A 15,767-nucleotide genomic window follows, 5' to 3' on the forward strand; every position below is an offset into this window, starting at 1 on the left:
CCTCAGACCTGTATGGCAGATGTGCTAACCAGTCTGTCGCTGTGCCCCCTCCCCCCCTCTTCTTACAAACATGAATTAATGCTTAATTTGAAAACAAAGATACTGTTGTAGTTTAATGGTAATTTACAACCGAGATCAACTACAGTGTGTCCTCATTACAGGCCATGGAGCAGCCACAAGGACAGTCTGAATAAACTGAGCACTCGTTGACTTGTTCAGCGGCTCCAGCAGGTAGCCCGCACCGGATTCCCCCCCGCGTCAGACCCACAATGGATATCTTTCCCCGGCCCAGTGGCGAAATCCAGCGGAGGAACCCCCAGCACGACTTTGAGCTCATCCAGAGGGTAGGAAGCGGCACCTACGGGGACGTCTACAAGGTACGCATTCCGATGCGGCAATTTTTTGCAGGGTCGCTGTGCGAAAGGGGCTCCAGTTAACCTCACTCTGTTACTTTTTGAACCGACACATAGTTGCAGCAATTAGAGATGCACGGAAACCCCTCTCCCCCCCCCCCCCCCCCCCCCCCCCCCGCCCCCACTTGCTCGGCCCCCACCCGCCACCCTCTCGTGGTCCTGTTGTGAGCAGGCTGTCTGTATCTGTCGTCGGTGGTTACGTTCCCAAAAACGTTTGCTCTACGTCTTTTAATAAGAAAACTGTATGCCATTGGGTACAGACACAGTAACATTTGCAGACCACATGACTCTCCTTTCCTCTTTCACAACGTTATGCGAGCCGTTCTGCTTTTTATGTAAACCTCTTCATCCCACAGTGTGCGTATTCTGCATAAGGTTCTCCTTAACATTTACTGCGTAAAATAAATCTTTTGTCCACAGCTTTGTTTTTTTTTTTTTTTTTTAAACACTCTGCTGGTGTTACTGTATTTAATATTTGTGTTATGGTAATTGTTAGCCAGTGTGGCTGTGGTGTTTTCCATTGTATGCTTGATGGAGGCTATGTGGTTGTTGCAAATACATGTTTAATTTTATTATTTTTATTATGGTTTAAATTTTGAGTAAACTCCAACTGGTAGTGCCAATCAACACCCTGAAGTCTATTTTTTGAATTATACAAATTATATCAGCCAAACTGCTGCTTGTTGTGAAGTGAGTGGAGATAACTACCGCCTTTGGGCTGGCGAGTCAGAGCAAAAAGTCGGACGATCGACTGCTCGTATCTCGAAAAACTCGTAAGTCTTGACACTTCTATCTCGAGTAGAATGTGAGGATGGCGAGCCCAAGTGGACAAAAATACTACCTTGCACCTCACATGCATATACAGTATGTTGGTATTATATGCATGAAGCTTTAAAATATACTATATATGAATAATAAAATAAATATTTGGTTACTACTTTGGAGATTTTGTCTAGGGTGGGGCTAGGGTGGACTGGAATGTAACCACCGCCATGAGCGAGTGTTTACTATACTGTGTGTGTTAAACTTGCTGACTCGCTTAACATTGACCAACGACTGATTAGATTGTTGAGTATGTTTGTGATTGGTGGATTTTCCTGTTTGATTCAGTCAGAGGATGACAAAGTCTGACGGGACCATCTTCCTGGGATGTGAGAAAACAATGGTAGTCTGATGGCGCATAGTCCTTGTTTAGGGACGCTAATGGGGCAGAAACTCGAAAGGTATTCTTTGAACGACCACTGCGTAAGCTTGTTTTGATGAATGGTGGTTGTTTTTTCCTCTTGCAAGAATATACATTTTCAAGCTTAGCTAGGTCTCCTAGGTAAGTAAGTTGAACTCAAACGATTTACCAATGTCAATTTTTTTCTTCTTCTATTGTTTGTGTTAGCGCCATCCTGGTGCGCTGTGAAAAGTGTGGCGGCACGTCATTCCTGCCACTTTTTCCTGCAGAAATTCCAAAGATTAAGTGAAGGCTAAAAAGAGAAATTCTCACATTATGCTGGCCCCAAATGAAATGAGGCATGCTGTCTGAGAACGTCATTGGTTATCCATCTGCTGCAGATAAACGTTCATCGTTCAGCTCTCGTGCCCCTCCTCCTTTCCATACAAAGCCTCTGTGGTCGGATCCCCCCCCACTCCAACCGACCACCCCACTTCACCCACAAGGCAGACTGTGGAATGCTGTGCGTGGAAATCTAGTATTCTCCCGCTATATCTGAACACTGCCATGGGTGTGTTCACCGGCCGAAACGCCTGGGATTTTTGTTTAGTATTTTTTTTATCGGGAAAAATTTTGCGCATGTTTTATTGGTGAGACTCCGCTTCAGATCACTTGACTCGCGCTGGATTAAAAGCGGCGTCCCGTCTTGACCTCAATCCGGAAGCCCGACCCGCTTAAACGCAAAATCATCAGTATTGTTTTCTGCAACAGCCGCTGGGAAAGTGATCCCAAATGGATGGACGGTAGGGGCAAAAGTATTGGGACACCTACAGGAATGCACTACAGTGTTTCCTCATGGTGCGTTGAGACAGAGCCTTGCTGCCAATAGCAAAAAAAAAAAAAAAAGACCCCCCCCCTCCCAAAATGTTTAGAATTGCCTATAGTTGCCAAAAGATGGTGGCAAAGTACGACCTTTGCCTAAATTAAAACTCCTCAACTCACGTCCTACGTAGGCACCAAGATGCCACAATATTGGTGAAAATCACTACTTGTCTACATGAAGCTCCTCATTTCACGTCACCATTGTTCCTTGGCACCAAGATAGTGGCAGAGTAATACGTTTAATGCTTTGACCTGAGCACAAAAACGGCAAATAGGTGAGATTTTCAGGTTCCAAAATAAAATTTGCAAATTGTTGAATCGGTGAATGCCGAACCCCGAATAGGGGGGGGGTTCACTGCAGTGGGGAAATAAAAAATACATGGCGTTGGTCTCACTCTTCTAGGAAGACTTTCTCCTAGGTGTCTTTTTTTGTCCATCCCAAGGGGTTGTTCTTCCACAGTGTTAGTTTCAAATTAAGGTTTCAAACAAGGGTTAGGGTTTCAAAATGGGGTTATTAGCCAAGGTTAAGGTTTCAAATGAGGTTTTAGTTGTTCATTTAAGGCTGTGGTTTCAAGGCAGGGTTAGGGATCCGAATAAGGTTCAGTGTTTCAAATTAGTGTTTGAGACCAAGGGTAAAGTTTTTAAATTATGGCTTCAAGCATGCATTTGGGTTTAAAGCCAAGGTTAGGTTTTCAAATTGTTTCAAGCCTTGCTTACATTTTCAAACAAAGGGTAGGGTTTCAAGCCAGGGGCAGGCTTTGAAATTACGTTTAGAGTGGCAAATTAAGGTTAGGGTATCAAACCAGGATTAGGGTTTCAAGACGGTTCGAGTTTCATAATACTTCAAGCATGGATTTGGGTTTGAAGCCAAGGCTAGGGTTTTAAGTTGGTGTGAAAAAAGTGCTAGGGTTTTTGAATATGGGTTTCAAACCAGGGTTACAGTTTCAAATTAAACTTTTGACCCAGCGATAGGGTGTCAAGTTAAGGTTTCAAGGCAGGCATAGGGTTACCTTTAACACTCAGCATTGACATGCTGCACAGTATGTTAAAGATAACCACCACAGAACAATACTGTTTTGTGACCTATTTTGGATCCTTCACACATGAGAATTCTAATAAGTTTTTTTTTGTTGTTGTTATCTTTCCAACAGAAATGTAAATTTTGATTAGAAGCAAAATCGAGTCTGAGTGTTGTGCCGCTATCTTTTAGGCTCGCAACATCCAAACCGGAGAGCTGACAGCGGTCAAGATCATCAAGCTGGAAGCAGGTAAGAATGTGCTTCTGCTTCCCTTCTCGTGGCCGCGCGTCCACCGACACTGACGGTTGAAGTGGTGCAGATCAGTCAGATTATGGAGATTAGCGCCACCAAAATCAGATGGCTGCATGGGGGAGATTAAGATTTCTGTTTTCTCTTTCTTTCATTCACCGTGTTGTTGGTCAGGTAGCCGATATCACTTCTATTCCATACCCTAATTAATAATTTAATTTAAAGCCCCCATTGTAATTTTTTTTTTTTAATTAAAAAAAAATATATATTTTTTTTAACTATTTATTTATTATTATTATTTTTTTTACAATATGTTGACAGCGCTGTGACTCTTCATCTCTGCAGCAATGAGAAAGTCTCGTCATGTTTTATTTATTTTTTTAAATTGTATTTTTTTTTTTTTTTTTTGTACGGGGACGCCAGAATCACTCCTGGTGTAAACGGCTTTGTGATATCAAAACTGGTTCGACCAGCACATGTGATGCTGCCACCGGCTTCAGGATACAAAGGCGTGGCCTGACTCTCTTGCCAAATAACACCAGATCATCGGAAGCTCTTATCTCACTTCTTTTTAGAGTGAGTGTCTCTGTTCGGAATCATTCACACAATACCTACTCACGATAGTGGACTTTCTTAATGAACACCTGTTGACTATTTTTACAATTGTGTATTCTACCATTTATCCCACCGATTAATCGTGTATCCATCCGTCCATTTTCTTTGCCGTTTATCTTTAATGTGCTTATTACATGTTTACAAAACAACATCTTTTTGGTCAGTAAAGTGATTGAAAGTGCACTGGTGGCTTTGTCTACCCTTGATCACTCGCGGTGGCATTATAATACGGTCTTTGTAGCAACGGTAGACTTAAATATCACGGTATAAATTGAATCCATTCACGATAAGGGTATATATTACGGTATATACTTAAGTTTAAGAAGTAATGGATGTATTTCTAAATGGGTTGCATCGACAGCAAGAAACAAAGATATCATGTCATTTTGAGTACATTTGCTCAGATTTCAGAATTAAAATTCAGCACTCTAGGGTACAAACAAACAAACAAACAAAATTGCTGATATATTTAATATACAGTAATCACTTATCACGGGGATTATGTGCCAGACCACCTCTGCAATAGATTAAATCTGCAAAGTAGCGGCCAAATTCTTATTAATATATTTACTTGCTATATGCTTTTTGCGTATAATACCAAAATATATGCATTTGAGGTGCAGGTATTACGTTTATCCACTCGGGGTCGCCATCCTCACGTTTTACACTGTTGTATCAGTGACGTTGAATGTGTGTCTTCCTTTAAAAGGAGGGCTTGGTGTGTTGACTGATGTAGAAGTCAGCGAATGAGAATGTAGAGTTGGCTGGCTGTTCCCTAGCTAAACGGTTTGCTCCGCTGTGTGTTGAGCGACTGCATCAATTTAGGCTATCTGCGGGTCATCTAAGAATGTGCTTGTGTTTACTGTATTTTGTTACCGTTTCTTCAAAAAAATGATTGAAAGTGCACTAGTGGCAATGTCTATTCTCCCTCTATCCCAGTGCTTCTCAATTGTTTTCTGTTACGACCCCCCCCAGGAAGAAGAAAAAAAATTGCGACCCCCCCCCCCCGTCCGCAGCCCCCGCGAGTACACCTTTATATAACATTGTGTATAAAGGATAATCTAATCTAATCCTTATAAACATTGATGAAAGTACAAAAGAAAGAGATATAGACTGCCATCTACTGCAGTGGATGTGCAATTACGCTTTATTCTAGTACGGCAAATCATGTTCTTCAGGGTCTCACGCCCTCCCTGGCATCGCAAGGGGGTCGTGCCCAACTATTTGAGAAGCACTGCTCTATCCTAACCACCTGTGGAGGGACTACAATTCGATCTAATTCGTGGCAGTAGGCTATATTAAATTAGCAAACAATGTTTACCATAGACGTAAGCCAGTTGTAGTTTGCAAGAGGCACAATTGCACTTCAGCGTTTTTTATTAAGTGTCAAATGTGCCCAGACTTTGGACATTCTCTTTATTTTATACACTCTTTCATCATGGCTCCTGCTTTTTCCTATGTGAATCTGCAATAACAGCCGTGTGGAAATACAGTCGCCGTGAAATCCCGCGATATCGTATCTCAAGTCTGTGTTCACGTCAAAACAAAAAATTCGTCCTATCGTTGGCTCATATTTCGAAAAACCCGTAAGACTGGTCACTTGTATCTCAAGGCACCACTTTATAGGGATGTGTTTTTTTTTGTGGCCTTTTTAGTGAACTGCATAGTTCACTATATAACTACTGTTTTACACAGAAGCAATCAACCTGGAGAGGAAGTGAGGCGTCTGTAGAAGAGACCACTGTGTTTTTTTTTTTTTTTTTTTTTGCAGCTCTGAGTCAAGTCACTGAAATTAGCCTTTCCCCAAATGTTTGTGGCTGCTCTGCTGCTGACTCCTACGTTACTGTCAACATGCACACGAAGCTAAGGAACATGGAGAGACCTTAAAATGACCTTCACAAAGCTCCAGTATATGTTCGATGGCTGCTGACAAAGACACCTATGAACCCTCGGAAAACGTTTAACTGCATTGCATTGGTGTCATATTTTTAACCCAGGCGTGAAACCCTCCCTTGATACCTTAACCTTGGCTTTGAACTGTAATTTGCACCATAACCCTTGTTTAAAATCCAAAGTCAGGTTTGTAACATTAATTTGAAACCCTAACTCAGGGTTGAAAATCTGATTTGAAACCCTAACCCTGGCTTGAAATCCCAATTTAAAACCCTTGGCTAACCTTGCCTTGAACCCCTAATTTGAAACCCCAACCCTTGCTTGAAACACCCTGGCTTGAAACCCTAAACTTGGCTTCAAAACCATAACCTTAGCTTTAAACCCTCATTTTAAAACGCAAACCAGGCGTGAAACCCTAACTCTTGTTTGAAAACCCAAACCAGGCTTGGGGTCTTAATTTGAAACATCATACTTGGCTTTACAATACAAACGTGACAAGTGGCTGACATCATTGTGGAATTTTCCCAAAACAAAACATGAAATGAGCACTTCAAACGCCTTGAAAATCCTCCATAACAAAGACATTTATGGGAAAAAAACGATTGCTGAAGGACATGACCTATTTTACTGGGGAGACTGTTCTTCTCTCCATAAATGTTCCAGTTGCACTAGTTAAGTTGCGTTTTTAGGGCTAATGACGCCATTAGAAACGTCAGAATTTTGGGCCAACACAAAAAAAAAACAATTTCGCTGAAACCCTTCATCCATTTTTTTAAATTTTTGCTGCGTTGTACTCTGGTTGAAGCGGGTGACACGGCATTTTGACACTGTCATTTGGGTAAATGCCGTTAGAAACATCACGGTAATTTTGATGCATCGATGTCTTGGATTTTTGACCCCTATGAGTGATTGGTGGATATTTTTAATTGAAACTTGTCAGACATTCGGAGAAGGGGTTCCCCAAATAACAGACGAAATGAGACGGTCAAGGAGATGTGTTGAGAAATAATGAAGTGAGACTGTTTTACTCTAATTTGAAGGTGTTTTTTTTATTTATTAATTTTTTTGGGACCAGATTTTCTACAGACATTATCACAGCAATCATATCAATGTTCCCCAAAAAGGCAAAAAATAATAATAATAATAATAATTCTTGCTGCATTGTGCTCAGATTGAAGTGGCCATTCCAGCCAGGCTCAGCATTTTGACAGACTGTCATTTTTGTGAAAACCTGTCAGGTTGCTATTTAAAACCCTAATTTGAAACCCAAACCCTACAGCATTGAATCGTATCAATTGAGTTTCACACATGACCTCGCGTGCACAAGCAGCAGTTAACTAGTGATGGATGAGGATATAGAGCAATATTTACTCAGCAAACACTGCCATTCACTACAACTCCCACTGCAGCACATTATCTGTTAGATCTTTTTTATTATTCTTATCTTTTTTTTTTTTTGCTTCACGTAGACTTTGGTCAATTTGAACTTCGCTATAATCAATTGCTGCACCCTGTTTCTGCACAATTGAAAGCATCTGGCTGACTAAAAAAATATATATATATATATATATATATATTTATTTATTTTTAAAATTTATACATCCTACTGCTGGGAGGTTTGTGAGCTGCACACATGAATGTTAAGAGTACAACGTGTTCTGTTTCATGGAGTTCCTGTGTAGTGTATACTGTACGTGCAACACTGTCAACTATTGGAGAGAATATGTGCAGTACACTTGACTACTGGAAGCCTTAAAGCTGTTATACTGTAACTTTGAAAACCTTGGCTTGAAACCTTAATTTGAAATCTTAACCTTGGCCTTAAACCCCAATTTGATACATCTAACCCTGGCTGCAAACCCTAATCTGGTGTCACACACACACACACACACACACACACACACACACCCTACTTCCACATTCGACAAAATGGGTAAAAGCACTTCCTCCTCGCTCGGGTGAATGGCGAGTAGCACCTGTGGAAACTTTAAACGTTTACAATGTCTTTTTTTTCACACAGAGCCACCAAAGATGACAATAGAAAATGTTGTAGGCCTCATTTGTGTTTACATATACCACATTATACTTGTATAAATTAGACAAAAGGCCTATCTGATCAGTGTTATCGGTATCCGATCAATGAGGTCATCGATCGGCTCCGCACAAGACATTTAACTCCGTGTCTTTGTCGCGTATGAATCCAAAAGCTAGTTTATTTTTAGCCTTGTCACTTGTCTTGTTGCGCAGCACTGTAACTATTTGAGGGCCAGTAACGTTTTTTCAATCTTGTCGGTGAAAAACACGTCGTCGGTGTCTCAAACAAACGACACGTAAGTTATTTGCAGTCTGTTTGACAACTGAAGTACGTCGTGGGGAACGTCATCTAAATGCTTCAACACAACAAATTTGATCGTGCGCCTGTACACGTGGAGCGTGCCGCGTTCAAGCAACGCATCGTGGGGGGGGGGGAGTCAAACGGACTCGAACTCTGGACAACACCTGTCCATATAGCTGGGACAGTGAGAAAGTTAGAGTAAGCATGTCATTTACAGTATTTAATTGCAATAAAGTAATTTCATTGCAGTAAGTTAGCACCCATTATTTCTGTCATGTAATGTTGATTTGATCTAAATTTCTGTCAGTGGCCAATCCTTGAATTCCCCCTAGAGGTCATTGGTGTTTTAACTTTTGTCTAAAATGCTAGAGAATAATTTGAGCTGGGACGGGCTCCAGCTCGCCTGCAACCCTTGTGAGGATAGGTTGTACAGAAAATGGATGGATGGATGGATGGATGGATACAGTATACAGTACACAGTACACTGGTTTATAGAATAAATGAACAAGTCATGTAAATAGACACATTGCTCCATCTTGTGATCGGATCGGTTATCGTTGTTTTAATACTTGCTGATCGGTGATTGGCCCCAAAAATCCTGATTGTGTAAAGCCAAGTATAAATAATGATAAACGTATTTAACTTTTGTCCAGCAATAAAGAAAAAAATTGAGCAAGCTCAGCTTCAAACAATGATGTCATCAACCCTGGTTATGTTCATTAGTGTAGCATACACAGTAAGTCAGCTATCCCGTTTACCAGGTTTGGGCACGTTCTGCATATAGCGGATTTAAAACCCTAACCTTGGATAGAAACCCTAACCCTGGCTTTAAACCTCAATTTGAAACCCTTACATTTGTTTGAAACCCTAAACTAGGCTTTAAACCCTAATTTGAAACACTAATTCTCATTTGAAACCCTAATTTGAAACACTAACCTAAGCTTGAAATCCGAATTTTAAACCCTCACCCTTTGCTACGAACCTCACTTCAAGAAAAATCCTTTTTACAAACCAAAGGTTCTGATTTCTCCTTGCGACGCTGACGTTAATGTGTTTTCCGTGCCGTTGTGTTCCAGGGGACGACTTTTCCATCATCCAACAGGAAATCTTCATGGTGAAGGAATGCATGCACCACAACATCGTGGCCTACTTCGGGAGCTACCTCTGGTGAGCGTGCCACCAGATTTAGTGTTCAACAAGTTGTGGTTTTAAGGGGCTTTGAGTCCAGCGGCGGGAAGTCACATGCTAATTGGTGAGTCACAGTATAGTCAGGCTCCGCCACAGGGGCCGCCTCGGTGCGACAGGAAGTACAGCCGCTCCCGACTTGCAGCAGGTTTGACAGGAGTTCTCTGGTAGCGTCACATCATTCCGGCATATAAAAACACTTTGATTTAAAAACATTTTTGTGTGATACCGCCTATGGAGACGCTTGTCCAAAAACACCTTCAAATTAGGGTACAATTTTCTCGGGGTACTCTGTTTTCCTCCCACATTCCAAAAACATGCATTGTAGGTTTACTGAATTCTCCAAATTGTCCATAGGTGTGAATGTGAATGGTTGTTTGTCTGTGATTGGTTAGTGACCAGTTCAGGGTGTACCCTCACTCTCGCCCAAAGTCAGCTGAGACAGGTGCCAGCTCACCCGTGCGAACCTAGTAAGGATAAGCGGCTCAGATGGATGGATGGATGTTTTTATTATATTTTTTAAATAATTGGTTAATTAATTGTAATTACATTAATTATAAAAAAAACAATGTACAAATTATACAGAGTTATTTTGTTATAAACTAAATTACATACATTTTGCTTTTTCTTTTCTTTTTTTTTTTAAACACCTCATCAACAAATGACGTGGCCCAACTGTCCATTTTAAAAATCAAATGTGTCCCTGGGCACGAATGTTTGCCCAGCCCTGGTGTACATCGTGCTCTCATTTTCAAAAATGCATTGTTATGAGGTGTTGTATTGTAAATGTATGAAACTGACTCAATAATTTCCTGTGCCCGGCTCAGTCGAGAGAAGCTGTGGATATGCATGGAGTACTGCGGTGGGGGATCCCTGCAGGATATTTATCATGGTGAACATTTTTTTTTTTTTTTTTTTTTTTTTTTTTACCATTAACAGATGTGTGTTTCCTGCACTGCACTCACAGAAATATCTCCAATGTGTTACAGTGACAGGTCCTCTGTCGGAGATGCAAATTGCGTATGTCGGCCGGGAGACTTTACAGGTGATTTGCCCCCCCCCCTCCCCTTTTTTTTGTTAATTTTTTTGTTGTTGTAATCTCTAAAATCATTATTCACTTGTTCATAATGATGACTGATGATCTTGACTTGCGTTTTACAGGGTTTGGGATACCTGCACACAAAGGGAAAAATGCATCGTGATATTAAGGTACACACACACACACACACGCAGTAGTACATATGTATGTTGTTTCTTTAAATAGCATGGCCTAGAGAGTGCCTTGTAGCTTGCTCCTGCATGGCTCCAGCAGTGGGGACTGAGGAGAGCTTACCTAAGCAGTGAGAGCTTAGCAGATGCTGTGCACACTTTTCCGCGTTTCTTAATAGCGCATTCACTTACACGTTACACTTTCTTGGGATCCATACTGTGGGGTAATATACAGGAAATTAAACAAATATACCTGAAATTCATGATGCTGTGTGAGAGAAAGCATAAGTGAGCATTCAGTGTGGAAGTCACGAAGCATATTTAGTGAACCCAAGCAATATTTGTAAGAAAAATTTGATTGTAAACTGATTTTGACTTGAGCTGTGGAGAGCCAGAAGCTCACTAGTAAGTCAAGTCAGGGCAGCAAGATCGGCCAAGCGACGGTTCCTATCTCGAAAAACTTGGAAGTTCATTAGTCAAGGTATCATCGTTGTTTTTTTTTCTTCAAAAAATTGAGCTGAGAATTTTTGACCACCAGAAGTTGGTGTTTAATTTTTTTGTGTCAGAAGTATTCATACTTCCTTACTTCCCACAACTGAGCCGACTGCCGCATTTCTCCTCCCTCCGGGCCTCTCATGTTATCATAGGAGGGTTGGCGGCGCACGTACGTATTAGCTCTGCCAGTCTTTGCGCAGCGAGCCCTTCCGGTTTCCTCCGTTTACAGGATGCTACCGCAGAGGCCGCCAAAAGAACCGACTCGCTCACCGGATGGTTCTACGAATGTGGCGTGATACGTCGTACGCACGGAATAACCCTCGGGTGTGTTTGTGTTGTGTTTTTAGGGCGCCAACATACTTCTGACAAACGACGGAGACGTCAAGTTGGGTAAGCGGCTCTTGCGCGTCTTCATTCCTCAGCTGTCTGCATCTGGTTTCGCAACACTGAAAACCCCTGTGTGTGTGTTGCTTGTTGCTTTTTGTGCACGTGTTTGCATATGTCCGTGCGTGCTTGTGCGTACATGTTATTTTGTGCATGTTGATATTTATTTTTTTGTGCATGTGTTTTGCATGTGCTTGTGCGCACGCGTATTATTTTATGCATGTTGATTTTTGTGTGCGTTTGCCTATTTGTGGTGCGTTTGGTTGTGCGTGTTTTGTGTTTGTCATGTTGTGCGTTTAATCGGTTTGTGTGCGTGTTGTGTGGGTGTTGTGTGCATTTTGTCTTTTGTGCGTGTGTTGTGTGCGTTTTATATATGGTTGTTTGCTTCATTTTGTGCATGTGCGTATGTGTGTGTGTGTGTGTGTGTGTACAGCCGACTTTGGCGTCGCAGCAAAAATAACAGCCACCATCGCCAAGAGAAAGTCCTTCATCGGGACACCTTACTGGTGAGTACGTTTCCAGCGAAGCATTTAGAAAAGTAGCTTCAGAAAGAAACTCAAGTCGCCGATTCCCGTCCTGATGGTTGTGCAGGATGGCTCCGGAGGTGGCTGCGGTGGAGAAGAACGGTGGCTACAACCAGCTGTGCGACATCTGGGCGGTGGGCATCACGTCCATCGAGCTGGCTGAGTTGCAGCCCCCCATGTTTGACCTGCACCCCATGAGGTATACAGTGACCAACAAAAGAGAACGCAACATTGTATTTTTAAACACGAAAATGTGTTCAACCAAACCATGTAATTTTAACTCACGAAAGGCCGCCAGCCTAATGCCGACATATAATACAAATCATTGCACAAAGGCTGAAGGAGATTAGCATATTTGTTAGGGTATTTAAAAACCTTGAAAAAAGCTTTTAACCACACCTGTACATAATCACTTTAATACAGCAACGCATTACTGCAATTTACCTGACTTTGTGGCTTATTTGATGTCGTTCTGGTTATTTCAAATATACAAGGGAGTATTACAACCATGCTGAAAATAATAAAATGGTAAAATTGCATGGAAAACTTAATACAGGAAGTCCTCGATTTACGAACGAGTTCCGTTCCTACGCTGGCGACGTAACACGAATTTCCGCGTAAGTCGGATTTCACCGTTAGTCGAAATTTATGGCGAAATACTTCTGTTCCAGGTATTGTCTCAGGTGATTGTGACAGCAAGCTCAGTGTGTGGGTGTGTGCGTCTGTGTGAGTGAGACGGGACTGCGCAGGCGATGTCCGGCGGGACTGTGAAGGAGGAAGGAGTGCGCGCCGGTGTAGTGACGGCGACCGGGGAAGAGTAGCGATTAGCGGAGGACCCGTTGACGTCGAATGTGCAGAGGAGCTAATAAAGCCATTAAAGCAGCAAATCGGTGCTTCGTGCCTTTATTGTTGCCGCCACCCAGCTCAGCTTTGGAACGAGAGAAGGGAGTTAACCCCTGCGTCTGACGACCACGGTCAGGTGACCGTAGCAGGAAAGGTTAACACTTCGTATAAAGAAACTAAAATACATTAAAATAAAAAAAATATGATGCTGTACTTACCATTACTGGTGAGAGTGTGAAAAAAGGAGGGCGAAAAAGGCAAAGATAATCCCGGCGCACAAGCACTATGCACTAGCTAAGCAGAAACACTATGTTGCTGGGGACAAAATGGCAGATGAGGCACGGGAGTCGTAAAGTCGAAATGTCGTAGGTCGCGGACGTCGTAACTCGAGGAATTCCTGTATTCTTAATATTACATGGGAAAAAATGGTGAAATGACTCACAGGTCAAATTCCATTGCCTATTAATTGAGTAATATTTAAACATTTTTGGTTAAAATAATACACTAAATCCATTTTTATTCTCTATGTATTAGACATTTATAGCTCCTTTTGTACTGCTTGTTCCAGTTTGTTGTCCTATGTTTAAGGTACTGATGTGGGATGGGGTATTGAAGTCAACCCACAAATTTTCTGACTTTGTTGCCCAATATCATTTGCCTAATAGCATAATTACTTAAGTTAGTTTAAATTTACTGTCACAGTGTCAATAAAAACTAGCAATGTAATTGTAACAAAACAAAAAATTCTGTGTAGAATTTCTCATCCAGGGTCATAGTGGTCCACATAGGTTGAACCGAGGAAATTTCTTCTTTTTGTTGAATTTACTGTTTATCTTATTTTCCAAAAATGTTAACAAAATTATATTTGCGAAAATGCTATTCTGCTAACGATATCAGAGGTAGATCACCGGCAAGGTGGAGCAGAATACTGCGACCAGAGTTTGACGTTAAACACCCGAGACAACCTTCTTCGTTTTGTGTCAGAAACAACTGTCGTTGATACTGATGTTGCCACGCATCTAATTATCTGAATGTAAGATGCCACAACAGCTGTGTGAACGCATACCACGGACACCGTTACCGTTATGCCTCTTATACGCCAATTTATTCCAAATCTAATGGTGACAGTCTGATCCCCTGTTTGTTTAGGGCCTTGTTTCTTATGTCAAAGAGCAGCTTCCAGCCGCCCAAGCTAAAAGACAAAAACAAATGGTGAGTGGCCACCCTTACACTGTATTCTGTATAAGCCTTCCTTTGAGGATGAGTTTGTGACATTTTGTTTGCTTTTGTATCTGCAGGTCTGCTGCTTTCCACAACTTTGTCAAAGTGTCCCTGACCAAAAACCCCAAGAAGAGACCCACAGCAGAGAAACTCCTTTCGGTAATCGAATGCTTCCTTTTTGTAGCGATACTCGCTTCAGCGTCTCCACCTAACTTCGTGGTTCCGCGCAGCACGTGTATGTGGCACAGACGGGCTTGACGAGGCGGCTTGCTGTTGACCTCCTGGACAGGATGAACAACCCCGACAACCATCAGCATTACAGCGAGGCGGACGACGACGACCTCGAGGTAAAGCTACAGACACATTTGCAGGCGTAAATGTGAATGAACCCTCCTGGTAGGTTTGCTTGTGAAAACTCACTCAAACCTTTTTTTTTTTTTCAGAAAAACAAAATTTTTGAATGCAGTGGTGCCTTGAGATACAAGTGACCTTAGTTAGTTTGTCACAAACTCTCGTTCGCAGGATTTTTTTATTTTTTTTATCCATACTTATTTTGCATGTTAAATTAGTTCAAAATAATGGTAATTTGCACCCAAAAAAATATAGAAATTGGACATTTCTTCCCTCTTCTAGCACCAGAAAAAAGATCTTATTTTTTTTATTTGATTAGTTTCTTTTTTTTTTTTTTTTTTTTTTTTTTAAACATCTATAGGTACCCCACAATACCAGAAGGGTTAAAAATGGTGGTAAACAAAGTACCTGCCCCCTGTTAGATTTTGTCTAGTGAACCAGACTTTCCTGCTTAGGCTGAAGTGGTATGAATCAACAAAGTAAAACAAAGAGAGAGGAAAGAATTGGTTTAATATTGTTATATAAATGCAAACCTGTGTACTTTTGTAAATAGTACTATAAATACAAAAGAAATGTCATCCTGACAGTGATGATTTATGGCAGATATTATAAGCTGTTGAACATGTTTATTGAGATTAGCATTGCTACACAAACATTCTTGCCAAATGCAAGCATGAAACTGGTTTGTGCAATGCCTTATTATGCTGTGTACACACATGGCACATTTCATCCAAATCAGATAAGATGAGAAAATGGGGCTGGGCGATTATTCAATTTTATAGATTTTTGCATGCGTTTTCCATATTTTAAAGCTCGTCCATGGCTGCAAACTGAGTAGTTAGACCATAGTCAGACTTGCCAACTTAGACACTTTTCCAACCCCTCAAGTGACTGTTTTTTAAAAAAGATGACTAGCAAGTTTAATTCCCGCCAAGAAACACACATGTGCTGAATCATTTTCATATTGTGTTCCGTATGATGAGAAAG

At 41.4% G+C, this 15,767-nt stretch overlaps 1 protein-coding gene across 9 annotated transcripts in view; it reads left to right on the plus strand.

Moving 5' to 3' along the window:
- The window catches only part of map4k5 (mitogen-activated protein kinase kinase kinase kinase 5), a 35,939-nt gene that overhangs the window by 2,208 nt on the left and 17,964 nt on the right, over positions 1 to 15,767 (plus strand). For 8 of the 9 annotated variants that reach the window (XM_061695960.1, XM_061695962.1, XM_061695963.1 and 5 more), the window contains exons 2-13: positions 162 to 377; positions 3,668 to 3,725; positions 9,645 to 9,735; positions 10,581 to 10,645; positions 10,743 to 10,798; positions 10,915 to 10,962; positions 11,805 to 11,847; positions 12,275 to 12,347; positions 12,433 to 12,564; positions 14,358 to 14,420; positions 14,507 to 14,588; positions 14,660 to 14,776. In XM_061695960.1, the coding sequence (XP_061551944.1) occupies positions 270 to 377; positions 3,668 to 3,725; positions 9,645 to 9,735; positions 10,581 to 10,645; positions 10,743 to 10,798; positions 10,915 to 10,962; positions 11,805 to 11,847; positions 12,275 to 12,347; positions 12,433 to 12,564; positions 14,358 to 14,420; positions 14,507 to 14,588; positions 14,660 to 14,776 (936 nt within the window). In that variant the 5' untranslated portion in view covers positions 162 to 269. Of the gene's footprint in view, positions 1 to 161; positions 378 to 3,667; positions 3,726 to 9,644; positions 9,736 to 10,580; positions 10,646 to 10,742; positions 10,799 to 10,914; positions 10,963 to 11,804; positions 11,848 to 12,274; positions 12,348 to 12,432; positions 12,565 to 14,357; positions 14,421 to 14,506; positions 14,589 to 14,659; positions 14,777 to 15,767 lie in introns of those variants that run through there. The other variant, XM_061695967.1, reaches the window with a different exon arrangement.

This window comes from Phycodurus eques, chromosome 14, assembly GCF_024500275.1.
Source record: "Phycodurus eques isolate BA_2022a chromosome 14, UOR_Pequ_1.1, whole genome shotgun sequence".
Classification (NCBI taxonomy): domain Eukaryota; kingdom Metazoa; phylum Chordata; class Actinopteri; order Syngnathiformes; family Syngnathidae; genus Phycodurus; species Phycodurus eques.